The sequence below is a fragment of the Punica granatum genome, chromosome 5 (genome assembly GCF_007655135.1).
Source record: "Punica granatum isolate Tunisia-2019 chromosome 5, ASM765513v2, whole genome shotgun sequence".
NCBI classification, from domain to species: domain Eukaryota; kingdom Viridiplantae; phylum Streptophyta; class Magnoliopsida; order Myrtales; family Lythraceae; genus Punica; species Punica granatum.
This window is the reverse complement of record NC_045131.1, coordinates 710,345-735,687: the sequence shown is the minus strand read 5'-3', so window position 1 is coordinate 735,687 and position 25,343 is coordinate 710,345. Positions and strand designations below refer to the sequence as shown.

The window sequence follows — 25,343 nt, the reverse complement described above, 5'->3', positions numbered from 1 at the left end:
AATGATTCAATTCCACTACCACCCTTAATTAAACGGCCGTCAGACAGACCAAACGATGCAGATAGATTACTCTGGCACGAGAGCAGGACTCCTGCTGTGATCATGATTCATGGGCGCAGTCAGGATTTGGCTTGGGCCTTCTCAAACACACACACACACACACACACATATATAGACCCAGTGGGCAGGGCAGGGTCTGGTCCTGGGCCTAGGCCCTGGACAAACATTCTAGGATCAGCCAGAAAAATCTGAAGCCCATGGACATCCACCTTTTTTCTGAATAATAATAATAGATCAAGTCTGACCTTTGGTCATCCCATGATCACTTCTAACATAGACGGGAGCCCTCCTCTCATGCATCTACGTTCGACTCCAATCGATCCTTGTCATGTGCCCATAGATAGTTTTGTTGTGGATGTATAGATCAAATAACAGAGAAAGTATAGATCCGGGTTCACATTTTGTTTACATATGGCTCGTGACGCTTTTATCTCAAATGTGATAGTTTTGTTGTGGATGTATAGATCAAATGTCTAAGAGTGCGTTTGGATTTAGAGTTGAGTTGAGTTGAGTTTTGATTTTATTTGGTTTGTAATGATTGTATTGTTAAATCATGAGAAAAAGTGTGAAAAAGTAATTATTGTGTTGTTGAATTGTGAAAAGTAATGAATAATTTAGATAATTTAATATTAAAAATTGAATTGAATGATTAAAAAGATTTAAATTTTTTAAAAAGTAAGGATTTTGTTGTTGAATTGAAAATAAGTGAAATTGAGTTGAGTTGAGAATTTTTTAAAAAACAAACACACCTAAGGAACTATAGATCTGGATTCACATTTTGTTTACATATGACTCACGACGCTTTTATCTCAAATGTGATATGTTTCAAAATATTATAGTGTGTTTGATTTTAGAATTGAGTTGAGTTGAGTTTTAATTTTAATTGGTTTGTAATGATTGTGATGTTAAATTATGAGAAAAAAATGTGAAAAAATAATTAATAGTTGAAAAAAGTAATAATTATATTATTAAATTGTGGAAAAAGTAATGAATAATTGAGAAAATTTATTATTAAAATTTGAATTGAATGGTTAAAAAAATTAAAGAAAAATGAAAATAATAATAATTGTGTTGTCGACTTTTAATGTGTAGTGATTAGAATCAAAGTTAAAGTTAAAATCTTAAAATTAGATTGCGAAATCAAATGAGTTATTAATGTTCCACAGAATATATATGTAACGATTGTAATAGACTCAGATGACACGAAAATGCCCATCCAGAGATGATGAGTTTAGCTGGATATTCTCACTTATTATACTATCCTTGGAATCATTTCTAGCAAGCAAGAAGCTGAGCTAGCTGGGCCTGGCTAGCACCTCCTAGCGCTGGAGCAAGAAACAAAGAGAGGTTTCTTATTGGTTCTTTGCGGTCTGACTTTGTGCCACTGCAGCCTCCTTGATCTCATCCACGACAGGCACCCACTTGGCTGCCACCTTCTCCTGTGGCTGTGGCTGTGAATCTTCTCCTCTTCCTCCTGGTCGTCCTCCTGATCTGCCTCTCGATCATGATGACGGTCATCGTCATATGATCCTTTCTGATGGCTTTCCCCAGTGATCAGATCTCCTTTGGATGATTCTACTTTGCCTTCCTCCTCTCCTCCTCCTCCTTTCTCTGCTCCGACCTGGACCCAACACAACGATAGACCCCGCTTTAAACACCAAAACCGCAAGCCGTGCTTTGTGACTGGAATCAAGCCATATTGTTATGACAAAAAGCACTCGTCAATGATAAAAACTGTGAATGTTTCTGATTATTTTCAGTATTACCTGTACGATGATTATTAGACAGACAGACAGACAGATAGATAGATGGATGGATGGATGGATGTGCTGGTGTGGTGGTGCAGAGCAGCATGATCAATGAGAATGTGCGTGTAATGGAAGGAACCAGGGGGGCCCCTGAGGCTGAGGCACATGAATGTTTTGTACCTCAAACGGTTAAAAGAAACCCAAAACAGCAAATAATCATTCATCTGATGCTCTCTCCCTCTTTCACTGAAAATTGAATAACTCCAAAACGAAAAATTAAAATTAGAAAGCATTCAATTCATTTTTTTTTCAATGGATTGAAAGCTACCCCTCATGCAGTGACTACTAGCACATAAAAAAAAAAAAACTGCTTCAAATTAAAATTAAAATTATGTTAATTAATTACTCTCTGTCTTAAACTTGAAAGGCACGTATGTAAATCCTTTTATGAATTGTTATGCCTTTGTTGGCTCCCTCACGCAAGAAAACAAACAGGAAATTACATAAGAGGCCTACACACACTTGTACATACACACCCACATAGGATTTGCAAGTTGATGGCAGTGACATGCAATCCGTCCACCCTTTCGAAAAAAAAATTCAAAAGACTCAAACGCTGAACAAAGTTACAAAAAGGGGTTTTGCCTCTTAAAACTTTCGCTTTCATTGACAGATATTTTCTATTTTCTTTTTGAAACAAAAGTAATATCTTTTTGAAAGAAGGAACAAAAAGATAAATATAATTTATTTATTTATTTATTTTAAAAAAAGAGATAAACAACAGAGACGATGAATTTCTGAAAAAGCAGGCTGGCGGACATGTAGAGGAGGACAACGATTGTGGGCTTCCTCTGAGAGTGAGAGAGATAAGACACTGTACGGCACATGTTGCCCCCCAAGCCAGACCCTTTACAAGGGAAGGGACCATTTATTTTGATTTCTCCCATTCCCCTTTCTTGGGCGGGAATGAAATTATTATCGTTAGTTTTTATTATTTTCTAATTTTATATCTTTTCAAGCACAAAATGGAACTCGCATGCAACCCCCCCCCCCCCCCCCCCCCCCCCCCCCCCCCAAAAAAAAAAAAAAAGCAAAAGAAAAGATGGAACTTGCAATAATAATGCATAGAATCTATTCCTCTGTATTCTCTATGAACTGACGCAAGGAGGTGCTCTCCCCTTCAATAAAAGAATCCTATGATAACTATATAAAAAAAAAAAACATATACAGTCCTCTAAATTCTCGTACATACGTATATTTTTGTCGCGGCTTTAAAAAAACATATCAACTACATTATTGTACCTCTTCCTCGGACTTTGGCTTTGAAGTCGAATTGGATAATTCTCCGCTTTCTGTCGCGAACCGTTTGTACATTCTCTCTCCGATGGATGGGGTTGAAGTGGGGCTCGGGCTGCTGCTGCTGCTGCTGCTGCTGCTTGAACCCTTAATATCAGCTTCTGTGCTTTGAATGCCCACATCCCTAGTCATTCCCACCACTTCCTTCTCTGTGACATACATTCACATTCATTTTTATAATAAGGAATAGCTAGACGATATGACATGCCGGAAACATGTTAATTTAAGTAGTCCCAAACCAACCTTCGATTGGGATTTGAAACAGGCTTTTTCGTGCAGTTAGAGAAGGCTTCGGCTGTGCAGTTCTTGTTTTAGCAAAGTAAATGAGAGGAGCAGACATTGTGATTCGATTGCGCGAGTTACGGAAGGACCTCGCCGACAGGCACTCCATCGGGACCTGTCCTGAGAGCGGATTACATATGTACTTCTCAGCATCATTCCATTTGGAGTTCAGAGCGAACCCCTCGGGCGATAAGCAATCCAAATTGTTGTATGCCGACTTTGCCTGCAATGCTGCATGATGAAATGGTCGACGAATGCTGTCACTTTCTATATTATTTCATATTCCGGAAAGTTTTCCTCAATGGTTCTTCATACGAGAGAAGGGAAAACTGGAGTTGCTCTCTTGAACCGAAAACTGAGGGGCTGGAAAAACCTCCCCGGGGCTAGACACATTCTAGAAGTTGAGACGAACAATATTTATATGTCCATACCTCTAAGAGCTGTGGTGAATGAGTATGTCGACGGATCAATCTCCTCTGCAGATGGAAAGAAAGCGATCGAGAAAATCAAATGACCCGAGCTTGACAGTTAACCCCCCCACAAAAAAAAAAAAAAACACGTTGATAAACCGCGCAATAAATAAAAGATTAGACAAGAGAAACAGGGCCAGACAGAGAGGGGGGAGTACCTTTGAAAGGGTAACCGGGAGAAGAAGCGGTGCTGGAGATGGTGATGTTGGACCTGAAAGACCGGCAAGGGTCCTCCCTTAAGCCGGTGATGTTCGAGGCAGAGAACCTTCTCGAGTTTGTAGTTTGGCGGCTGATTCTGCTGGCCTTCGAGTCCCAGTCCCGAAGATTGAACTCGGGATTATCTTCACGGGGCAGAAGACTGCTGCTATAAGCCGTGCAGGGCTTCTGTTCCATGGTTGATTATGGAATCAACTATAAAGCAACAGGGACTAGAGAGGGCTATAGCTCGGAAGTTGTAGCTAATGAAGTGTACTGGACTGGGACTGTGGAGGACGGCTCTAGCTCTAGCTCTAGCTCTAGCTCTAGCTCTTATATGGAAGTTAACTATAGTAGTATAGTATAGTACATTTTGTCGTTGAAGGGTAGCGTAGGGCTAATGGCTATTTGTTCTGTTCTCTCCTGTATGTCAGAAAATCTTAAAATTCAAATTTCGGTTGCCACGGCAGCATAGTATCAATGTACTCATGTACGTACCGGAAGAATATATACTGCGAAACTTCCTTTCCGAGCTTAGGCTCCGACTTGTGCACTGAAAAAAAAAAAAAAAAACCTGAGAAACTTCATATTAACGCCCAACAAACAATGCGAACAAGCTTTCTCTGCATCTGATATCTGCATGTTGGTCCGAGACCTAAATTGATTGCTCAGAGTCACTTCATCTTCACGTTCGTTAAGGGTGTGGGCCGCGTGCTTGTATGTTCGGTTCGATTACATACACTCTTTCAGTTGAATGACAATGATGAGTGAGGGTTCTTCGTTGGGTTGCTTTCAATATGGGTTGGATTGAGGATCAAAAGGAGATACAAGAGGGGCATTGCAAGAGAGAAATGATAATTGTGACTACCAACGCATGTGAATGAGGGATTGTGGGCTGTCACCGTCCTTGTCAACAATCCTCAAATCATTGATGTGCTGGGTCCCCATCGACCAGATCGCGGCCACTGATTTACGTCAACTAGAGGTGAAAATTACCGAGATTTGAATGCTCCAGTTGTTCAAGAAAAAAAAAAAAAAAAGAAGAGAGAAAAGCATTTTAAGAACGTTCTGTGTATGTGCATATGGATAACTGAGCTGAAGTAAATCATATAATATTTTCCATCACGAATGAACGAACATAATTGGTAATTCAAAAGACAAATGATTTCATGATCACGAGTCCATTGCTTGGAACTTATGGGCATGACCGACGGAACTTAGCTTTATCACATGCGATATAAGCGATTAATCATATCTCGGAAATCAATCTGACTATCTCGGATAGTGAAGTAAAAGGCACACTGAACTGATTCCACCCAAGAAAAATAAAGCCGAGCACACTGACCATGAGATGAGGCCCCTAGACTAGACGTCAGTAGACATTACAAGAACATTTCGGGCTGTGTTATTTTGGGCTTGAAGTGTCCATGACTATGAGGCCTAATGGGCTCAGTCTAGCTTAGTTAATTGAATTGGGCCTACAGGGCTTTGGGCTATGTCTAATTACTTTCCGGATAATTTTCCAAATTAAATAAAAAGAAATAAATAATATGCGAAGAAAGAATATTGGGAATGGGAGAGAAATATTACATACACGTAATCCTGAATTTTGGCGGTCGAGAGCGCAGCAGAAAGAAATTTCCACTCGGCTTTAGCTCTGCTCATCCTTCTTCTTCTTCTTCTTCATCATCCGCCTGCTGCTGCTGCCTGTCTGCCTGCAACTGCTAGCTCCAATCTTCTTCTCTTCTTCCCCATTCTCAGGATAACTCGATCTAGGGAGAGATAGCAGACGATAGATACGATGAGCATGAATATGGCGGCTTCTTTAGCTAGGGGAGATACAATCCTCTGCACTCACGAACCCCGATTCGGAATCTGCAACTCCCCTTCTCTCCACCCGGGGCAGCCCCTCCGATGCCTCGTTCAGACTCGATTGCGACCGTCTGTCTCCATTTCGACACGCCATCAGCCGATCAGGAGGGTAGAGGTCTTGGCCAGAGCAGCCGATTCGCCATCTTCCGTCAGCAAGGCCGTCGTCCCTGACGAAGGGTTCTCTCTCGCCAAGGTTCTTCCTTGCCTTCGTTTTCTGTTCGTGTCGCGCTCTGTGAAATGGAATGCATCGATAAACATAGGAAATGGGATATATTTGTTGGTATAATGGCCGTCTTCCGTAGAGCTCTAGGTCCGTCTTACAAGTTCGACTGGCATCCTTCGGCTCTTGTTTGCTGGAAATTGTGTTTGCCTGAATGGGGAAGCAGAGGAACGCATGGTCCTCTTTCAGATGATGATTTTACATTTCCATGCTGTACCCATTAGAGGGTACCTCGTTTATGTTATTACTATTCCATGTTTCATCCTGTTAGACATTTACGTTGTGGCGTTAATGGTATGTCGTAGGTGTCATTTGGTGTTATCGGATTGGGTGCTGGGATCTCCTTATTGTCGTAAGTTCGTCTCCTTCCTCTGGTTTCATTTGGGACGTCACTACCGCTTGCCCTTCATCTCACATTATCTCAATGTAATACATGCGTTTATAGTTACGGGTTTGGAGCGTACTTCAATGTACTTCCAGGATCAGAATGGTCAGCCTTGATGTTAACCTACGGCTTCCCGCTTGCAATTATTGGCATGGCTCTCAAGGTAAATTCTTCTCTCAAGGCTCCATCAAGTTGCGGTTTTCCCGCCTCATTGAACTTCATCCAAACCATTGGATCAATTCATATTACCTGCAAAGTTTCTTTATTACCTGCAAAGTTTCTTTCTCTGCATTGGTAAAGAATATTATGAGCTCTATTCTGTGCATATGGATCCTGTAAGGATTTTCTGGCCCATCCATACTGACACAAGGTAACATTGATTTGTGTTTTGTCAATTCTGTTGCAGTATGCAGAGCTCAAGCCAGTGCCGTGCTTGACGTATTCAGATGCACAAGCGCTGAAGGAAACATGCGCCACCCCAATCTTGAAGCAGGTATAATCATTCTGGCTCAAACTCAAACACTTGCCAGGCAGCTACTGCCTGCAGTGCTTTTATCCTCTTCATTTTGGTGCGACAAATTTATTCACCTTAACTTCCTCATAATGTGGAAGGTATCTTCTTCATGTTGAATCCTTTTTGGACATCCTATATAACGAGGGTTAGAGCTTGAACTTTCAAATGCAATTTCAAAGAAATAAAAATCCTTTTTATGCATACAGAGCTCAACTCATGGGGCATAATAATCCAACTGACCATTTACATCAACTAGCTGCTCAATCTCATCAAGTTGTGTTCACAAGCCACAGAAAATTTTTCAACTTATGCACAGAATGACCTGTTTATATTTTGTTAGGTGAAAAATGATGTCACAAGATACCGTTATGGGGATGAGCAGCATCTGGATGAAGCTTTGAAAAGAATCTTCCAGTATGGTCGGGTATAACTCCTCTTGTTCTGCTGGAATTTGCAGATACTGAACAATCCGGAGCATAGTGCGGTTTCGGGAGCGCAATTTCCTTTTTACATTTTTTGTATATCTATTTTGTAGCCAAGGAAAAGAGTTTAACTGTACTCTATAATTCTTAGGCTGGAGGAATCCCACGAGGGAGTGCGCCTAAATTGCAAATGATCCGTGAAGAAGTAAGTTTTAAAAGTTTCAGTTTCAAGCAAAAGACTTTCGAGTCAATACCATGTTATATTGTTTCTACATGTTCCTCTGATATATCCTGCTTTGAGTTAATGGCTTTTGTGTTTAATAACAAAGAGGTGCTATATCAACTACTTGGGAGCTGTTGAGTGAAGATTACATCTGAGTTCTTTCGAAATGGTTGTTTAGGTCACTGAGGAAGGTAAATACTGCTTAGTTTTGGTATTCGAGGCAAAGGACCTGCAGCTGTCTGATTTTGAGCAAAGACAGGTAGAACCAACAAAAAGCTGATATTCTATTAACATGCCATAATGTGATCTCATTTCCATTGGTAGCCTCGTGTTAGTTGAGCAGATAGTTCAATTATAGGATTTTTTCCAACCGGCCACAAATCAAATGAGCAACATAACTTTTCTCGCAGGCAAAGTTTGCTTCATTCTTTGGACCTGGGATTGCGGCTGAAATCGGTAAAGTCCAATTTATCAATAAAAAGTTTTCACGGCTCTAGCATCTCTGAGGGCAAAAGAGAGTGTAGTTTCAGGCTCTTGATGTTTGGAGGACATTTGATTGCAGGGAAAGGAGAAGATAATCTGTATGAAGTGAAATTAATCTCCAACACGACTCCCAGTGCTTCATCATAGTGGACACCATTTACTCTCCTATTCATTGATTTAGGTCCAACTCAGAATCAGAAATGTAGCACCGGTAGCCCCATGTGAAGTACATTGTATGACGTATGCCCGTGTAATCTTCTTGTATATGTGAATTTTCAATTTTGATAGGTACATGCCACTACTTGAAAGGATGGAATGAAGTACACTATATACAAATATCATTATGTTTGATTCTCTTTTTCGTAGGAACAAGGCTTTATCATCATCAGCAGGTCGAACTCTTTTTCCTAGGAATAAGGCTTTATCATTATCCAGCAAAAAAAAAGGCTTTATCATCGTCAGCTGATGGGCGTCAAACAAAATGCTTGCAGAGAGGATGGAAGTATCGTGTCCCACTAGCTATGAGTACAGACTCAGGAAATCAATGATCACGAATTATTGACTGCGCATAAATGGATTATTGAAACTGATTACTGTTGATCTGTTCATTTTCAAATTTTAGTAAGCACTCAAGTCGCACAAGTTGAGCCGAAGAACGAGCAAAGGGGAGCATCAATTTCCAATTTCACCAAGCCCAAACTACTAAAAAATTAATTAAAGGAAGTTCATAATTTCCACACCGTTTAGATCCTTTGGAGCTGTCTAAGCAAGATCCTTAAAAGACATCATGCTACAAGCGAAACGGCATCTCTACTATAAAGTTCATCATCCAAGGCACAAATGCTCGTACACTAAGCACATCACTGCTGTCCCTCCCCAGAGTCCCGCTTAGAAGCTTCCTTAATCTCATCTCCAGCATCCTCCTGAAATATTAAGCACTATCATTAAGTTTCGAAATACTAAAAGCAGGCCAATAGAAATACATCAAGGAATATTTGCACGAAGCTGCAAGCAGAAAGCATTCTCAATGCTGGTTCATTGTATACGCTGTGTACATGGGTACACGAGAGTGCGAGGGAAAGAGTCTCACCGGGAGATCAGAAGTCCAGAGCGTCAGATTGTCCCGTAGAAGTTGCATGATCAATGTGCTATCCTTGTAGGACTCCTCACCCAAAGTGTCAAGCTCAGAGATAGCCTCATCAAAGGCCTGCAACGCAAAGGAGGAGCTGAGCGAAGAGAGTAGGCACCAGTGATGATAATTCCAATACATGACAGGAAACATCTCTATCCAGATTATGCAATATATATATATATATGTATGTATATTCTTATGCAGCAGTAAAACATTATCTAGTGAAGTTTGCTGAATCTGATCTATTGATGCTATCATGAAAGCATAGTAGCCTGATAGTACCTATTCTACAGCAACAACAAAAAGTAGTCAAACAAAGCAGTAAGTTGTACCTGCTTGGCAAGGTTGCAGGCACGATCAGGAGAGTTCAAAATCTCATAGTAGAACACTGAGAAATTCAGGGCAAGTCCCAGCCTTATCGGATGAGTGGGAGCTAGTTCAGCAAGAGCAATATCCTACACAAAAGATAACACAATCAGAAATTTAATCAGTAAAAAGAGATTTAAGACAACAGATCTCAATGAAAAAGCATACGAGTGGATCTGCCAAATTTGCCCATACCTGAGCAGATTTGTAAGCCAACAGAGTGCTCTCAGCAGCTTCCTTCCTTTCAGCTCCAGTCTTAAACTCGGCTAGGTACCTATGGTAGTCACCCTTCATCTTAAGATAGAAAACCTTAGACTCAGCAGATGAAGCTGAAGGAATGAGGTGCGATTCAAGGAGACTGAGGATTCCATCACAGATTTTGCTGAGTTCGGATTCAATCTTCCCTCTGTAGTCCTTAATAATTACAACATGATCCTCGTTTCCCCTGCTTTCTTCCTTCTGCTCAATAGACGAGATAATTCTCCATGAAGCCCTCCTGGCCCCAATCACATTCTTGTATGCAACAGACAGGAGATTACGCTCCTCAACAGTGAGCTCCTCAACATCCACAGTCTTGGCTACTTTCTCCATGAATTCCACCATTTCCTCATACCTCTCAGCCTGCTCAGCTAACTTAGCCATGTAGACATTATCCTCCCGAGAAGAATCAGATGGCGACATATTTGCTATACTGCTCTAATGCTCGAAGTCTGCAAGGTAGCCAAACATCGAACATATTTAGTACAGGAATGTACCGGAATCCAAGATTACTTTTTTTTTTTTTGGGGGTGGTGGGGGGGACCAGTAATAGTAAGCTCAGTGTCATGTCAAGATCTACCTATGTCGCAAATTTTCTACAATATAACCATCTTCCATGATTCGATAATAGCTCCAGCAAACATTAGTTAAACGTTGGAAGTACAATAATATGCAAGTATGTATATATACTAATAGAACAAGATTGACAAAGATATTGTCCTGCCTTATTTGCTACGGATAATAGTTGCTAAGCCAAAGTCAAAGTATGCTACATGATACTTCCTATACCATCTAAAGGCCTAAAACTGGAGATATTTAAACTCGGACTCATATTTACGAATAGATGAAAGATTTCGCCTTGGGGAAAAAAAAAACAGAGAGAGAGAAGTTTGAAATCCGAATAAACGTTCCTCAGTCAAAAGTATAATGATAAGAAGGCCCTAAGTCAGATCAGGAAAGCCTTCACGCCCAACAGAGCTCGAAACCTCAACAGATCGGATCACAGACACTGATATCAGCCCCAGATCAACGCCAAGACGATCGAAACAACGAGCACGGATCAGAAAATCAAAAGCATGACTTCAGATCTCAAAACAAACCGAGCGCGAGAGCAGTTGCAGGAATCGCATCAAAAGATCTAACCTCAACAAGAGATTAAAGCAAACCAGAGTGAAATTAACAGAGAAGCCGGCGGAGAAAGAGAGGGAGGGAGGAGGAGTACCTCCGGGTGACGGTAAAGAAGGGGAGTAGCGACTCTTCGGAGAAAGAGGAGGGAGGAGGACTGAGAGGGATCGGAGGGTGAAGAGAGAGGAGAAGCGTGTAGGGTTCTTAATAGAGAGAGGAGAGGGGAGAAGAGAGGTCCAATTACATTACATTACATTAACAACTGGTTGGTGACGGAGATACCGTGGAGCTCCAACTCCCTCAACACCCCCCTCCCCCTCTTCCCCCCCCTTTGCCACGCTGTCGTTGACCGTCAAAGCCTACCGCCCAATCGCATTGCTTCGCTGTTTATTTCTCTTCTTTTTTTCCGGCCCCAAATATTTCCTCAAATTTACTTCCCGTCACGAAAATCCTCCATCTATTTATTTTGGTCCCCTTTCAGCTACTCTTCTTCTGTTACATTATTACGCATTAGAACTATGAAGAAAATAAAAGGTGTTTGCTTTCTTTCATATGTACAATTTTATCTTTTAATTATCTTGAGTTCAACTTAGATAATCTAATTTTTTTTGAAACTATAAATACTAACTTTTACTATAGAAAATCTTTTTATTATTTGATATTGCTAATCTCTAGGGATATTAATAGCAATTAATTATGTGTCCTATTTAAAGAAAAAAGGGGCGGCATTCAACTAGGAAATATTTGATTTTTTTTCTCTCTTTTGGCTTTGTTGGGTGAAATACGGTCGGTGTCTTTCTTGCTGTCGTGTTTCATGCACGATCTCTCGAGTTGCTAGTCAACGACTACCGAGGCAATACCGCTGTCTGGTGCGTCCTATATTGTATAGGTACTAATCCAAAAATTCAAAAAGTTTGGGCGCGGAAGTGTAATATATTAAAACATAGGGATCGTATGCGAAATTATACTAACTTGCTGTCCGGGAACGAGATTAGTCTCGGCCGTAACGTGAACTCGGTTGAGCTGAGTTCCGACTTCCGAGTTCGACACTGCCTCTCCTCCATCTCCTCGATAACGAGGCTGGCTGACAAATTTGCAGTGGACGGAGAAATCCTGCGGTTTTAGATGGGATACGTGCAGGAGGCGCGTGAAAATCATGTGAAGAAGAAGGTCGAAGAAGGTATTCGTGCTCGCAAACCTCTGATGAACCCTAATGACTGCAAATGCAATCGCTTTCTGAGCTGTGATACTTCATGTTGTGAGTGAATGAGCTGCGAAAGCTTCGGAGTAGCATTAAGCTTACGATCATGTCGACATCTGAAGCGATTCGTCTCTCCCGAAATGCTAAACTGGAATATGAGTGATCATAGCTCTACTATTCAAAATCAGTTTGATTAGACAGCTACGTCCATTACCAGTCTCCGTTAATTCATAGCACTGATAATATGATTTGGAGTTCATTCATCATGTTGTTTGCTGATTTCTGCATCAAAGATTAATTATTGTCTGATTTTCTTCTTCTTATTTTAAATTACAGCTTTGCGCAGTAAAATGAAGCAGAAGGCACTAAAAGAGTGTGACGAGTACACCTCAAAGTATGCACAATGTGCCTCCGGAAGAACAATTTCAGTCATTTGGCAGTGTCGCAAACAGGCTAAAGAACTGAATGACTGCCTTCACCACTAGTAAGTTTGTCTGCTTTACTATTTCTCTGGATGATTTGTACTGCAGCGCTCTTTTTGAAATAATAGTGTTCCCCTTTGAGACCGTTGCTGATTGTATGGTGTTGAGTTTGTCAGACAAGAGATAGAAGTCCAATCCAAATCTGCAGTGTGTTTGAGTAACATCTGAAACTGAAACCTGAATGCTTCCACAAATTCTGCTCTAATAGTGAGGAGTGTTGGGAGTCCAGTGGCAACTCCCTTCTCCGGGTCTTTGTGGTTCTGTGTGTTCATGGCTGTAGTAATGAATCAATGGACATTGGTAAATGGCAGTTAATGATGGAGATGGAGGTTAATGTTTGTCCATTTCAATTGTCAAGTTATAAAAAGGTGTAAGTTTAAACTTCTTGGAAAATCAATCTACCAAATCTGAACATTTAGCTGCTAGTTCTGTCAGATGCAATGCAGAACGCTATAAAGGTAATTTATACTAGCTTAATTGGGTGATTCCATCTAAGAAAGCATTGAGAGAGCATTTATGGGGTGGACTGTCAATGCAAGCTAGCTCTCTGGAAACACTGAAAGGGGATCATCTTTCCGTCATTGTTCTAGCCCAATTAGGAAGATGTCTCAAGATTATGATCATGCTGTCATCCTCTAGTTCTCCTAGTTAGAATTTCTTTTTGTTGAGTTCTAACTCAAATCTTCACAGTGAAGTATACCGCTTGTAGCTAGAGATAGAGTTTGATTCAGTCAGAATATACTGACAGCAGTGGGAGATAGGGAGATCTCTAGTATATCACAATTTGTTCATGTGGGTTGTGTTTTCTGCAGCACCAATGATGCGGTACTGGAGCAAATGAAGAAAGAATACGTGGAAGAGAAGACTCCTGCGAAAATTTAACTCAAGACAGCAGATTTCTGACTGCTCGGGGAAGCATTCTCCTACTCAGATGGAGGCGACAGAGGAAATTTCTTTCCAATTGGACCCTGGTTTCTACTCGTTTGTGTGAGGAAAAAATCCAGAGGCTTACTTCGAACTCCGGTCTATCCGCAACTCAAAAGCTTAAGTCAATAAATTGCTAGACCATTGTTCTTATAAACTTATAGATTTTCTCTCAACTTTTCCATGTGAGATTACCTCAAACATCCGCCTGTATCATTCTCCATATAGGAGAGAAACTGCCCAACAATTCTCTCCATTCTCGACTATGTGGAGGACTTCGAGTCGGGCTTCTACTTCCGGACTTGAATACCAATTGTTAGGCACTTCATTAGTCACGAGTTCCACACTCGAACCTTGGTGTGGTGTGGGTTTCCATGCATAGCATGTGCATTTCCCTATGATTTTTACTTTCGGCTATGATACCACTTGTTAGAAAAAAATCAACGGGCTTACTTCGGACTCCGGTCTATCCGCAATTCAAAAGTTTATGTCAATAAATTACGAGATCATTGTCATTATAAATCTATGGATTTTTTCTCAACTTTTTCATGTGAGATTACCTTCAATATCCGCTTGCATCATTCTCCATATAGGAGCGAAACCGCCCAACAGTTTGCGCCGTAAAAACTTGATGAGCTGCTATGTCACTCGTGCAATAGGATTAGATTTTCAAGTTCTCGTGTCTTTCTTTTCCCCTGCTTCTGCCTGATGATTCACTTCCCATCCAAGTAACTATGTGCAAGATTGAGAAAATCGAAAGGCCGCACAGGCCGCAGGGGCTACATCCGAGTCTCGAGGCTGAAGCCCAACTCGCACAAATCATGTGTCCATCCACTGCTTGACTCAGCCATAGGGTTCCTTCAGTACTCGAGGCAAGCTTGTTCGGTCCCTGGATCAGTAGCTTGTTCAGTCTCTGGGTCAGGGTCTTACATCTCAGTCCACAATCTGGTATATCTTTCCATTTCAGAAGTTAACGAGATAAGTTTGATGGATGTAAATCGGGTAGTCAGAAAGGTGATCCTTCCATACAACTTGCAATTGGCCCGATCAAAATAAACAGTAGAAATTATACAAACTGAAAGAGAGAACATATGTAGCAACTCAGTCACTGAGAAAAGAAGGAAAACACTTGAAAATTGATCATAGACAATGTCAAAACAAAAAAAAGAAGATAAATTCTATGCTAACAATTCCATAATAAAAACAGGTCGAATACTTCAATTATAAGTCGATAATCATGCAAAATGGGGAGTAAATTTGCATCCACTCCTTTTGTAGCTTCCCTTTAGAGACTCGATTAGCTCAATCCATGGTTCCCAGCGCCTATTTTGCAAGCCATTCAACTCACACAAAAGCAATAAAAACAGGTTTTTTCCTCGGAGAGACTGTATAGAGCTGAAGACGCCTTAGGTTTAAGTGGGTTTCCGCATGTTAAGGCCAGCACGAATCACTTCATTTTCATCAAGCAATAGCAGATGGTTTGCAATTACAGGCCTGCAAAGCAAAATCGTGGGGTCAACTTATGTCCAAGTGACATTGTCGCATCAACATTCTCCTGGAAGGGTACTTACAGTCGAGATGTTAGCAACATCATGACCGGAGTTGATGATTTGGCGCTTCACTGAATAACTGTCAAAGATGCCTTCCATTTGAGGGTCAATAGGCTCGCCAGTATGTTGGTTTAATCCCACAACGTTCGCTCTATCATGTTCCCCCTGAAAATGCCACCGCCCAATAGAAAGACCAGTGAGTGTTTCTTCTACTGAAATACAGTCAATATCTGTTTACTTAATTAAATGTGGTAAATAAGCATACCGTGAGAGAAATAACCACTTCTTCCGTGTCAAGTCTACGGAAGTGTCTTAGGGATCACGAGAAGAGCATCGGCAAAAGCTTCCACACCCAGCTGAGCATGCTGTTTTCAGATTCATCATAATAATGCTTATAAAATCCTGGTAATAGCAACAATAAATTTTACTTATATAAAACAGTTGAGAGAATATCTTGTTACCCTTTGGACGGCTTTCCACACTTCATTGATCCAGTATTATTTTCTGGCTGCCATCTCAAAGGCTCCACCCCCCCTGAGACCAGAACGTAATACAACAGCTAATGTCATCGAAATTGCAACGCACCTTCATAAAAATTTCAACACATCTTGTCACAGAGATAGAGGTAAAATCAAGAGCAAAGTGAGCATTTCACTGATGAATTTGCTTTGTGCAGAGTCACATTCTTTCATTGTTTCAGCAATAGAAGTTTATTTGAAGAGGCATGGAGCTTCAAAGAAATCTGAATGACCAGCTTCACATATTGTACGAGCTAAATTTAATGCGTCTATGTTTCCGGTATATCTAAGGGAAGTATTTGCACATGAGCTAACAGGAAAAAGCCACACAAAATTTTGCAAGGAACCCAATGCAGACGACACCACATAAGACTTGGATTATTTACAGTTCTGGAGTAACTCATCAGAATAAGAACCAGTGGCAGCAAAACCAAGAGCTTAGACTCTCAGGTCTATCTTTCCAGCATCCGATAATAAAGGAACTCCATATATAATGAGTTACCAACCGCAATCTTCAAAACAGTAAATTTCTTCATGCACAATTGATAATGTTGAAACAAAAATTACCAGTATAACTGCCTCATCTTCGATAGTATTTTTTTACTGCTTTTAATCCATCACGAACAGCATCCTTTATTTGAGCAATTGTATGATCATGCTAGACAATTTTTTATTAAGAAATGTACAATTTGATCAATACAGTGCAAGAATGGGTATTCTTCGCATTTTCCACAAACGTGTACTTCTCTTCTCTTCTCCAAGGACATGCTCATAGACAAGTCCAGCCCAGCCAAGGCAATCAGGGGTCAAATCCTCGACAGAATTGACAGCTTCACCACCAACCACAAGCTAATACCAACCTTTTCATGTTTCTTCTTTTCGCTCTTCAAAGGGCAATTATCTAAAGAACAGCTTATTAAACATGCAAGGAAAATAACACTATTAACGGAATAATCACCACAAAATTATTGTCATTGCCTGAACAAACCTGCAGGGTTAGGTCATCTAAAGAGGTTAAGAATTTATTGTTGATTAAGGCAAGTCAGCATATAAGAAAGAGAGAGAGGACATTTTATGAAATATCACCTTGTTCTTCAGTTCAATAATTTTTCTCACTCTTTCATCAACCGAACGCCTTTCAGCTGCAACCTTCGCCTCTCTCTGCCCAGCACTTGAGTAAAAAAAGCCTGCATTTTATTTCACTGGTATAGAAGATTGTTTGCAAATTAGTTCCAGCTGAAGCCAAATCAGATATCCAATAACTTGTAGGTAACAAGATCTACAGTGTATCAAACTAATTATTAAAGTTCTTGTGCCATCTTTATTTATTTATTTATTTATTTTTGGCTGCAAATATCAACAAAGTACTAGGCGCATGTGCAGGATCTCTACCATAAACAGGTCAATAGCTTCCTCTGGTTTCCGCATGCAAAGCACCGATCACATCCAAACTCGTTGTTAGTTTTACATTTAGTTGAGTGTAGCAGAAGCCATCAATTGACAACTATTCCCTGTCAACTGATCAGCCAGTGCCTCATATAGCTGTTTAAGAAACTGAAGCCATCAATTGAATTCACAAACTGAGTCCTCTCGTTCCATTTACTCAGCCCGGCAGGAAAAAAAGGGGCGGCAGGCAACTTGAAAATATTGGATTTTTTTTTTTTTTTGGCTTTGTTGGATGAAATACGGTCGGTGTTGTTCTTGCTGTCGTGTTTCATGCGCGATCCCGACCAAGGCATTATCTGTGGTGCGCATTCTGTAGGTACTAATCCACGAATTCAGAAAAGTTTGGATGCGGAAGTGTACTATACTAAAATATAGGGATCGTATGTGCAATTTTACTAACTTGCTGTCAGGGGCCGCGTTAAGACACTGCCTCTCCTCCATCTCCACGATAACGAGGCTGAGCTGACAAATTTGCAGTGAACGGAGAAATCTTGCGGTCTTAGATGGGATACGTGCAGCCGGCGCGTGAAAATCAGGGGAAGAAGGAGAGCGAAGAAGGTATTCAACCTCTGATGAACAAGGAGGTCGAAGAAGGTATTCGTGCTCGCAAACCTCTGATGAACCCTAATGACTGCAAATGGAATCTCTTTCTGAGCCGTGATACTTCATGTTGTGAGTGAATGAGCTGCAAAAGCTTGGGAGTAGCATTAACCTTACGATCATCTCGACATCTGCAGCTGTTCTTCTCTGCCGAAATGCTAAACTGGAATATGAGTGGTCATAGCTCTACTACTCAAAAACAGTTTGATTAGACAGCTACGTCCATTACCGGTCTCTGTTTATTCATAGCACTGATAATGGCAGTACAGTTTTTAATTTGGCCTGGTGCATGATTTGGAGTCCATTCGTCCTGTTGTTTGCTGATTTCTGCATCAAAGATTAATTATTGTTCTGATTTTCTTCTTCTTATTTTAAATTACAGATTTGCGCATTAAAATGGAGCAGAAGGCACGAGAAGAGTATGTCTGAGTACACCTCAAAGTATGACCAATGTACTTCCGGAAGATTTCTACTTTTTCGGCCTATTAAGTGTCGCAAACAGGCTTTAAGAGAAGAAAGACTGCCTTCACAGATAGTAAGTTCTGTCTGCTTCCACAAATTCTGCTCTAATAGTGAGGAGAGTTGGGAGTCCAGTGGCAACTCTGGGTTTTTGTGGTTCTGCGGTTCAGAAACACTGCATTATGGTGGATTAGTATGCGGTTTCCCTCCTTAATGATGTGTGTTCATGGCTGTAGTAATGAATCAATGGACATCGCTAAATGGCAGTTAATGATGGAGATGGGGTTTAATGTTTATCCATTTCATTGTCAAGTTATAAAAAGGTGTAGTTTAAACTTTTTGAGAAAATTAATCTACCAAAATCTGAACATTTAGCTGCTAATTCTGTCAGATGCAATGCAGAAGGATAGAAAAGGTAATTTAGTAGCTTAATTGGGTGATTCCATCTAAGAAGGCATTGAGAGCGCGTTTTATGGGGTGGACTATCAATGCAAACTAGCTCACTGGAAACACTGAAAGGGGATCATCTTTCAGTCTTTGTTCTAGCCCAATTAGGAAGATGTCTCAAGATTATGATCATGCTGTCATCCTCTAGTTCTCCCAGTTAGAATTTCTTTTTGTTGAGTTCTAACCCGAATCTTCACAATGAAGTATACCGCCTGTAGCTAGAGATGAGTTTGATTCAGTCAGAATATACTGAGTAGTCGGAGTGAGGGAGATCTCTCGTATCTCACAATTTGTTCATGCGGGTTGTGTTTTCTCCAGCGCCAATGATGCAGTACTGGAACAAATGAAGAAAGAATACGCACTTCAGCAAGAAGGGAAGACTCCTGAAAAAATCTAACCCAAGACAGCAGATTTCTGACCACTCGGGGAAGCATTCTCCTACTCGTACAGGGGCGGCAGAGGAAATTTCTTTCCAGTGAGACTCTGGTTTCTACTCGTTTGCGCTGTAAAAACTTGATGAGCTCCATTGTTGCTCTTGCAATAGGATTCGAATTTTAGCAAGCTTATGCTTAGTTTTTGAGTTGTATAATGATTTAACTCAACTTGATTTTGTGTAATAATTATAAGTGTTGATAAATATATTGATGTGTGAAAAAAAAAAATATATATATATATATTTATGTATAAAGTAAATGAAGAATTTATTATTAAAAAATAATTATAAAAATGATTAGGAAAAAATATGAATGAGAATTTATTATTAAATAGAAAAAAAATTCAGAAATATCATCAAGTTCTTGTTTCTCCCTTTTCCCCTTCTCACGATGCACTTCCCATCTGACTAAGAGGCCCAGAGAGCAAGATTGAGAGAATCGAAAGCTTCCACAGGCGCGGGGGCTACATCCGAGTCTCAAGGCTGAAGTCCAACTCGCACAAATCATGCGTCCGTCCACTACTAGGCAGCCTGGCTCAGCCAAAGGATTCCCCCACTACTTGAGGCAAGCTTGTTCGGTACCTCGGTCAGTAGCTTGTTCAGTCTCCGAGTCAGGGTCTCCCATCTCAGTCCACAATCCGGTATATCTTTCCATTTCAGATGTTATCAAGATTAGTTTGATGGATGTGAATGGGATAGTCAGAAAGCATGCAACTTCCAATTGGCCCGTTCAAAATAAGCGGTAAAAATTATACAAACTAAAAGAGAGAACATATATAGCAACTCTGTCCCTGGGAAACGAAGGGAAACACTTGAAAATTGATCATAGACAATGTCAAAACAAAAAATTCTATGCTAACAGTTCCAAAATGAAAACAGGTCGAATACTTCAATTATGAGTCGATAATCATCAAAATGGGAAGTAAATTTGCATCCACTCCTTCTGTAGCTTCCCTTTAGAGACTCGATTAGCTCAATCCATGGCTCCCGGCGCCTCTTTTGCAAGTCATTCAACTCACACAACAGAAGTAAAAACCGGTTTTTTTCCTCGAGAGACTGTATAGAGCTGAAGACGCCTTAGGATTATGTGGGTTTCCGCATGTTACGGCCAGCACGAATCACTTCATCAACCAATAGCAGCTGGGATGCAATTACAGGTCTGCAAAGCAAAACCATGAAGTCAACTTATGTCCAAGTGACATAGTCGCATCAACATACTGCTGGAAAGGTACTAACAGTAGAGATAATAGCAACATCATACCCGGAGTTGATGATTTGGCGCTTCACTGAATAATTGTCAAAGATTCCTTCCATTTGAGGGTCAATAGGCTCGCCGGTATGTTGGTTTAATCCCACTACGTTTCCTCTATCATGTTCCCCCTAAAAATGCCACCGCCCAATAGAAAGAGCAGTAAGTGTTCCTTTTACTTAAATACAGTCAATGTCTGTTTACTTAATTAAGGTGGTAAAGAAGCATACCGTGAGAGAAATAATCACGTCTTGTGTGTCAAGTCCAGAATTTTCGGCAAGTGTCTTAGGAATCACCAGAAGAGCATCAGCAAAAGCTTCCACACCCAGCTGAGCGCGCTGTTTTCAGATTCAACATAATAATGCTTATAAAGTCCTGGTACTGACATAATAGCAACAATAAAGTAACTTAAATAAAGCAGTTAAGACAATATCTTGTTACCCCTTGGACAGTTTTCTTCACTTCATTGATCAAGTATTGTCTGGCTGCTACCTCAAAGGCTCCAGCCCCCTGAGACCAGAACATAATACAATAACTAATGCCATCGAAATTGCAACGCACCTTTATAAAAGTTTCAACACATCTTGTCACAGAGATAGAGGTAAAATCAAGGCACGTATGGACAAAACACTCAATCAAGAGCAAAGTGAGCATTTCACCGATGAATTTGCTTGGTGCGCGGTAAAATTCTTTCAATGTTTCAGCAATAGAAGTTTATTTGAAGAGCCATGGAGCTTCAAAGAAATCTGAATGACCAACTTCACATATTGTACGAGCTAAGTTTAAAGCCTCTACGTTTCCGGTATATCTGAGGAAAGTATTTGCACATAACCTAACAGAAAAAAAGCCACACAAAATTTTGCGAGTAACCTAATGCAGATGGCACCACATACTACTTGGATTATTTTCAGTTCCGGAATAACTTCTCAGAATAAAAACAAGTGGCAGCAAAACCAAGAGTTCAGACTCTCGGGTCTATCTTCCCCCAATATAAAGGAACTCCCTATCTAATGAGTTACCAACCACAGTATTCAAAACAGTGAATTTCTTCATGCACCATTGATAATGTTGAAACAAAAATTACCATTACAACTGCCTCATCTTCAATAGTATTTTTTACTGCTCTTAGTCCATCACGAACAGCATCCTTTATTTGAGCAATTGTATGATCATTTGGCCCTGCATCAATTATTATAATTACAGAGCTCTTTGAGCCATGCTAAACAATTTTTTATTAAGAAATGTACAAGAAATGAAAGAACAATAGTTAAATGTTTCTTGATGATTACTGGTTGGTACCTTTGATCAATATAGTGCAAGAATGTGGATTCTTCACGTTTTCCACGAACGTGTACTTCTCTTCTCCAAGGACATGCTCATATACAAGTCCAGCCCACCCAAGGCAATCAGGTGTCAAATCGTCAACAGAATTGACAGCTTCACCACCACAAGCTAACACCAACCTTTCCATGTTTCTCCTTTTCGCTCTTCGAAGGGCAATTATCTAAAAAACAGCTTATTAAATATGTAAGGAAAATAACACTACAACGGAATAATATAAGGAAGATAAGATTGTTTCTAGGCCTACCCCTGCTCTTGCAAGAAGATCTAGTGAAGGTGGATCGATGCCCTTTTGATTAATCACAATAAAATTATTGTCATTGCCTGAACAAACCTGCAGGGTTAGGTCATCTAAGAGGTTAAGAATTTTTTGTTGATTAAGGCAAGTCATATATAATGAGAAAGAGAGAGGACATGTTATGAAATATCACCTCGTTCTTCAGTTCAATAATTTTTCTCACTCTTTCGTCAACCGAACGCCTTTCAGCTGCAACCATCGCCTCTCTCTGCTCAGCACTTGAGTAGAAAAAGCCTGCATTTATTTCACTGATATAGAAGATTGTTTGCAAATTAGTTCCAGCTGAAGCCAAATCAGATATCCAAGAACTTGTAGGTAACATAATCTAAAGAGTATCAAACTAGTTAACGTTCTAGTGCCATCTTTATTTTTATGGTTGCAAATATCAACAAAGTACTGGGCAGTCTAAAAGCACAATCAAACACGTATCTCATAAGGCGCATTTCTTTATTAACGAGCTGGTCTATTTATTATTAGAATTCACACCTTTTCTCATACTCCAGAGAAACATTACATGTCAAGATGTAACAGTTCTCAGCTCTTCTCTTCATATCAGGATGTCTAGAACCATGGTCAAGAACAAGACCCTCAACCTGGAAGGAAACATTACCAGAACTATTAAGCATACTATGGCGATCTGTCTATAGTATATTACCAGTAAGTGAGATAGGAAGTCTCGGATCCATTGTAGAAATTCAGAGACTAGTTATTGTGACGAGCTAGTAGTGACAGATCAATGAAAATAATCATACCAAGCGAGTGTCCACGTCAAATTTATGTCGCATGTGCATGATCTCTACCATAAACAGGTCAATAGCTTCCTCTGGTTTCCGTATGCAAAGCACCTATCATATCAAAGTCGTCGTTAGTTTTACCTTTACTCGAATGTAGCAAAAGTAATTGACCTCCTTCGGAAAACTCACCGCATTGACAACTATGTCTGTCAACTGATCAGCCAGTGCCTCATATAGCTGTTTAAGAAACAGAAGCCATCAATTGAATTCACAACTGAATCCTCTCATTCGATTTACTTGGATGGGGAGGAAAATGTACCTTGGTTCTAAGTGTTGTTCTGGCCACCATTTTAAGAATTTCTTTATCAGGTTCATCTCCCATTACCACAGGAGTCTTGAACTTTTCAAGAAACTGCAGAGTAGCTCTTTTTGCTATTTCAAAGCCATCAACCAAGACTCGTGGATGCATCCCTGAGGCCAGGACAATCATATAAGTAAAGCTATTTCAAAATAAAACTGGATATGCATTGAAACTTCAATTTCAGAAACCTTCATCAATGTAGCGGTCTGATTGTTTCATGAGTTCACCGATAAAGAGGACTGTTGATGTCGTGCCATCACCACTTATGTCATCTTGGGCAACAGCAGTCCTTGCAATCATGATTGCAGTTGGGTTTTGAATTTGCTGCATTCATTGTAGATCCTCAGTTGGCATATTCAAATGGCCAAAAGGAAACAAAAACTATCAGCAGTTTTCTTTATACTTTTCTTCTGATGAATCTTTTTACAAAGATAAGAACATCGTAAAAGCAGTGCAATTGTGACCACAGAGTAGGATCCTTCGAAAAGCATCAGTGGTCATGATCCTTCATTTTGTGTTAGATAGATCCTCAAAAAATACTTAACAAGCTAAACACATCCAAACTACTAACATCCAAAGTCTAAGCAGAAGGCAGATAAACCAAAAGTAAAAACATTTACGAACAAGTACAAGTAGCAACGACCGAAGGTGTCGCACAAATAACTTAACCACAAAAAGCTAGATGAGCTAGAAGATCTAGAGTTGCGGAGTGGAGAGAACTTGCCATTTCCTTCAGAAGTGTGTTCCCGTCCTTCGTCAGCTTGATATCTCCAGCGCCGCCAACAAGCCTGAAACAGGGCAGGCAGGGAAAAGTAATCAGCGAGATCGCCGAAGAGAATACACTCAGCAGCTGAAACCGATATCATAACGGCAATGGAGGAACACATTACATCTTGATGGTGCCCTTGGGGCCAAGGTTGGTCTTCAGCACATCCTGCAGGCCCTTGGCGGCATTGATGTTCATGTGCAGGGCCGCCGATTTGTTAAGAACTTCAGCATTCGGATTCAGCACACGCAAAGACATCTTCGAAACCCTAGCAGAGCGAAGCTCAACGGTTGCAGGGACTGTAAGGAAGCTTTGCTGGCGTCGTGAAGAAATGCGAAAGTGAACTCAGAGAGGGGGAGAGAGCTGGTGACAAGCAGGTTTTTTAGGGCTTTCTGGAGCTTGTTCGCGGTTGTGATCTCAGGTTTCTAATGTATGACTAAACGACGTAGTTTGGGGATGCGAGAGGCGACAGGAGATAGGCCTGTCATCGGCCCATGGGCCACAGCTGGAGAAACCCGTTTAGATTTTTCAGAATGGGCCGCTCTTCTTTACCCGTCCATATTTCTCGACTCGGTTTACTATAAAGTGGATTTATAGATTTATTGAAATTGAAATGTTCCTATTGTTTCAGTATTAAAGATTGATTGATATAGGCACTTACCAACATGGATCGATTCTGCAATTTCTTTCTTTTAAGTAAAGACTCGGATTTTAGTATTGTCAATAGACAAAATCCACAATTAGAGTAGTTTTATTCTTCAACGAACATATCTAATTGAGATCTAATTGTACTTTCAGTTTTTCAGAGATTAGATAGTGCTGATTGAAAATGATATCTGCCCTTGAAACAGGTAGATATGATAAGTTCTACAATCGAAAGCGGAGACATTTGTCTGCCATTAAATCAATTGCTAGAAGCATAGAATCTATCTTTTTAGTTCATAGGATTGTAATATGTTTAAAAGAACTAGAAAATTGTCGTGGAAATACTGTTAAAGTAGTAAGAAGCACGAAGTACGAGATTTTAAGCTCAATGTCAAAATAGGTGTCAATGAGAGATCGAATATGCTAAACTGGACATGCACAATTACATTAAAGCTATTATGGACGTAAAGTGTCTATTGTACTTGAAAGGAAATAACCTTCCGAGTTTTTTATTTCCAAGGAAACAAGATTGCATTCTCTACCATTTTCAATAATACTAGGTCGAAATTCCGGGCGATGATGCGGGTCCAAAAGTTTTTTTAATTATTTATTATTCACATTAGATCAATTTATGTAATAATGCGGGTAGCATATAGGAAAAAGAAATATACAATACAAGTAATTATCTGTGAATAAAATTTGCTAATTTACTTTCAACTTGCTCATAATTTGATGGTTGTTAACTAATAGGATTATTTTAGAGTCCTTTATGATTATA

At 40.2% G+C, this 25,343-nt stretch overlaps 5 protein-coding genes and 2 long non-coding RNA genes across 10 annotated transcripts; 3 read left to right on the top strand and 4 right to left on the bottom strand.

Annotated features, from left to right (window-relative positions):
* Nucleotides 1-1,167: 1,167 nt before the first annotated feature.
* On the bottom strand, nt 1,168-4,920 carry LOC116209381. 3 transcript variants are annotated; one of them, XM_031543007.1, is made up of 7 exons: nt 4,767-4,916; nt 4,610-4,664; nt 4,075-4,534; nt 3,878-3,922; nt 3,408-3,677; nt 3,111-3,313; nt 1,168-1,681 (listed from the first exon to the last, which is right to left on the bottom strand). In XM_031543007.1, the coding sequence occupies exons 3-7, from the start codon at nt 4,307-4,309 to the stop codon at nt 1,370-1,372; spliced, it is 1,065 nt and encodes a 354-aa protein (XP_031398867.1). In that variant the 5' UTR covers nt 4,310-4,534; nt 4,610-4,664; nt 4,767-4,916; the 3' UTR covers nt 1,168-1,369. The 3 variants fall into 3 exon arrangements, with proteins under 3 accessions (XP_031398867.1, XP_031398869.1, XP_031398868.1); XM_031543009.1 differs by lacking the exon at nt 3,878-3,922 and having other exon boundaries at nt 4,767-4,920; XM_031543008.1 differs by having other exon boundaries at nt 4,075-4,664.
* A 778-nt stretch (nt 4,921-5,698) lies between these two features.
* LOC116209382 (thylakoid membrane protein slr0575-like) lies at nt 5,699-8,595 on the top strand. Its single transcript, XM_031543010.1, has 9 exons — nt 5,699-6,176; nt 6,509-6,555; nt 6,649-6,751; nt 6,995-7,081; nt 7,443-7,526; nt 7,676-7,729; nt 7,926-8,006; nt 8,158-8,203; nt 8,310-8,595. The coding sequence occupies exons 1-9, from the start codon at nt 5,913-5,915 to the stop codon at nt 8,375-8,377; spliced, it is 834 nt and encodes a 277-aa protein (XP_031398870.1). The 5' UTR covers nt 5,699-5,912; the 3' UTR covers nt 8,378-8,595.
* A 278-nt stretch (nt 8,596-8,873) lies between these two features.
* On the bottom strand, nt 8,874-11,379 carry LOC116209383 (14-3-3-like protein A). Its single transcript, XM_031543011.1, has 5 exons — nt 11,209-11,379; nt 9,924-10,438; nt 9,695-9,817; nt 9,321-9,437; nt 8,874-9,153 (listed from the first exon to the last, which is right to left on the bottom strand). Exons 2-5 carry the CDS (start codon nt 10,407-10,409, stop codon nt 9,091-9,093), a joined length of 789 nt encoding a protein of 262 aa, XP_031398871.1. The 5' UTR covers nt 10,410-10,438; nt 11,209-11,379; the 3' UTR covers nt 8,874-9,090.
* Nucleotides 11,380-12,115: 736 nt separating this feature from the next.
* LOC116209384 (uncharacterized protein DDB_G0275933) lies at nt 12,116-14,095 on the top strand. Its single transcript, XM_031543012.1, has 3 exons — nt 12,116-12,291; nt 12,649-12,796; nt 13,607-14,095. The coding sequence occupies exons 1-3, from the start codon at nt 12,237-12,239 to the stop codon at nt 13,674-13,676; spliced, it is 273 nt and encodes a 90-aa protein (XP_031398872.1). The 5' UTR covers nt 12,116-12,236; the 3' UTR covers nt 13,677-14,095.
* A 670-nt stretch (nt 14,096-14,765) lies between these two features.
* LOC116209386 lies at nt 14,766-17,771 on the bottom strand. 2 transcript variants are annotated; one of them, XR_004157207.1, is made up of 6 exons: nt 17,633-17,771; nt 16,354-16,988; nt 15,730-15,802; nt 15,534-15,633; nt 15,290-15,433; nt 14,766-15,212 (listed from the first exon to the last, which is right to left on the bottom strand). It is a non-coding gene; the product is annotated as an uncharacterized LOC116209386 (long non-coding RNA). The 2 variants fall into 2 exon arrangements; XR_004157206.1 differs by lacking the exon at nt 17,633-17,771 and having other exon boundaries at nt 16,354-17,509.
* LOC116209385 lies at nt 17,673-19,377 on the top strand. The gene is made up of 3 exons (XR_004157205.1): nt 17,673-17,826; nt 18,215-18,367; nt 19,057-19,377. It is a non-coding gene; the product is annotated as an uncharacterized LOC116209385 (long non-coding RNA).
* Nucleotides 19,378-19,920: 543 nt separating this feature from the next.
* Nucleotides 19,921-24,318, bottom strand: LOC116208677 (T-complex protein 1 subunit zeta 1). The gene is made up of 15 exons (XM_031542218.1): nt 24,045-24,318; nt 23,879-23,942; nt 23,343-23,478; nt 23,113-23,264; nt 22,983-23,030; nt 22,812-22,904; nt 22,546-22,652; nt 22,193-22,307; nt 22,009-22,095; nt 21,720-21,924; nt 21,505-21,599; nt 20,862-20,930; nt 20,651-20,758; nt 20,433-20,551; nt 19,921-20,330 (listed from the first exon to the last, which is right to left on the bottom strand). The coding sequence occupies exons 1-15, from the start codon at nt 24,176-24,178 to the stop codon at nt 20,255-20,257; spliced, it is 1,608 nt and encodes a 535-aa protein (XP_031398078.1). The 5' UTR covers nt 24,179-24,318; the 3' UTR covers nt 19,921-20,254.
* Nucleotides 24,319-25,343: the final 1,025 nt, after the last annotated feature.

Excerpts from the sequence above, each read along its gene's own strand:
- LOC116209382 (XM_031543010.1), top strand. The coding sequence starts at position 5,913 with ATGAGCATGAATATGGCGGCTTCTTTAGCTAGGGGAGATACAATCCTC. Across the intron at positions 6,556-6,648 it reads GCTGGGATCTCCTTATTGTC|TTACGGGTTTGGAGCGTACT; the intron begins GTAAGTTCGTCT and ends ATGCGTTTATAG. Across the intron at positions 7,527-7,675 it reads GAATCTTCCAGTATGGTCGG|GCTGGAGGAATCCCACGAGG; the intron begins GTATAACTCCTC and ends TATAATTCTTAG.
- LOC116209383 (XM_031543011.1), bottom strand. The coding sequence starts at position 10,409 with ATGTCGCCATCTGATTCTTCTCGGGAGGATAATGTCTACATGGCTAAG. Across the intron at positions 9,438-9,694 it reads CCTGCAACCTTGCCAAGCAG|GCCTTTGATGAGGCTATCTC; the intron begins GTACAACTTACT and ends TTTGCGTTGCAG. Across the intron at positions 9,154-9,320 it reads TCTGGACTTCTGATCTCCCG|GAGGATGCTGGAGATGAGAT; the intron begins GTGAGACTCTTT and ends TTAATATTTCAG.
- LOC116209384 (XM_031543012.1), top strand. The coding sequence starts at position 12,237 with ATGGGATACGTGCAGGAGGCGCGTGAAAATCATGTGAAGAAGAAGGTC. Across the intron at positions 12,292-12,648 it reads GAAGAAGAAGGTCGAAGAAG|CTTTGCGCAGTAAAATGAAG; the intron begins GTATTCGTGCTC and ends TTTAAATTACAG. Across the intron at positions 12,797-13,606 it reads AATGACTGCCTTCACCACTA|CACCAATGATGCGGTACTGG; the intron begins GTAAGTTTGTCT and ends TGTTTTCTGCAG.
- LOC116208677 (XM_031542218.1), bottom strand. The coding sequence starts at position 24,178 with ATGTCTTTGCGTGTGCTGAATCCGAATGCTGAAGTTCTTAACAAATCG. Across the intron at positions 22,308-22,545 it reads TCTCTGGAGTATGAGAAAAG|TGAAATAAATGCAGGCTTTT; the intron begins GTGTGAATTCTA and ends CTTCTATATCAG. Across the intron at positions 22,096-22,192 it reads TTATTGAACTGAAGAACGAG|GTTTGTTCAGGCAATGACAA; the intron begins GTGATATTTCAT and ends CTAACCCTGCAG.
- LOC116209381 (XM_031543008.1), bottom strand. The coding sequence starts at position 4,309 with ATGGAACAGAAGCCCTGCACGGCTTATAGCAGCAGTCTTCTGCCCCGT. Across the intron at positions 3,678-3,877 it reads ATTCACCACAGCTCTTAGAG|CATTGCAGGCAAAGTCGGCA; the intron begins GTATGGACATAT and ends TTCATCATGCAG. Across the intron at positions 1,682-3,110 it reads AGCCAAAGTCCGAGGAAGAG|GTCGGAGCAGAGAAAGGAGG; the intron begins GTACAATAATGT and ends TGTTGGGTCCAG.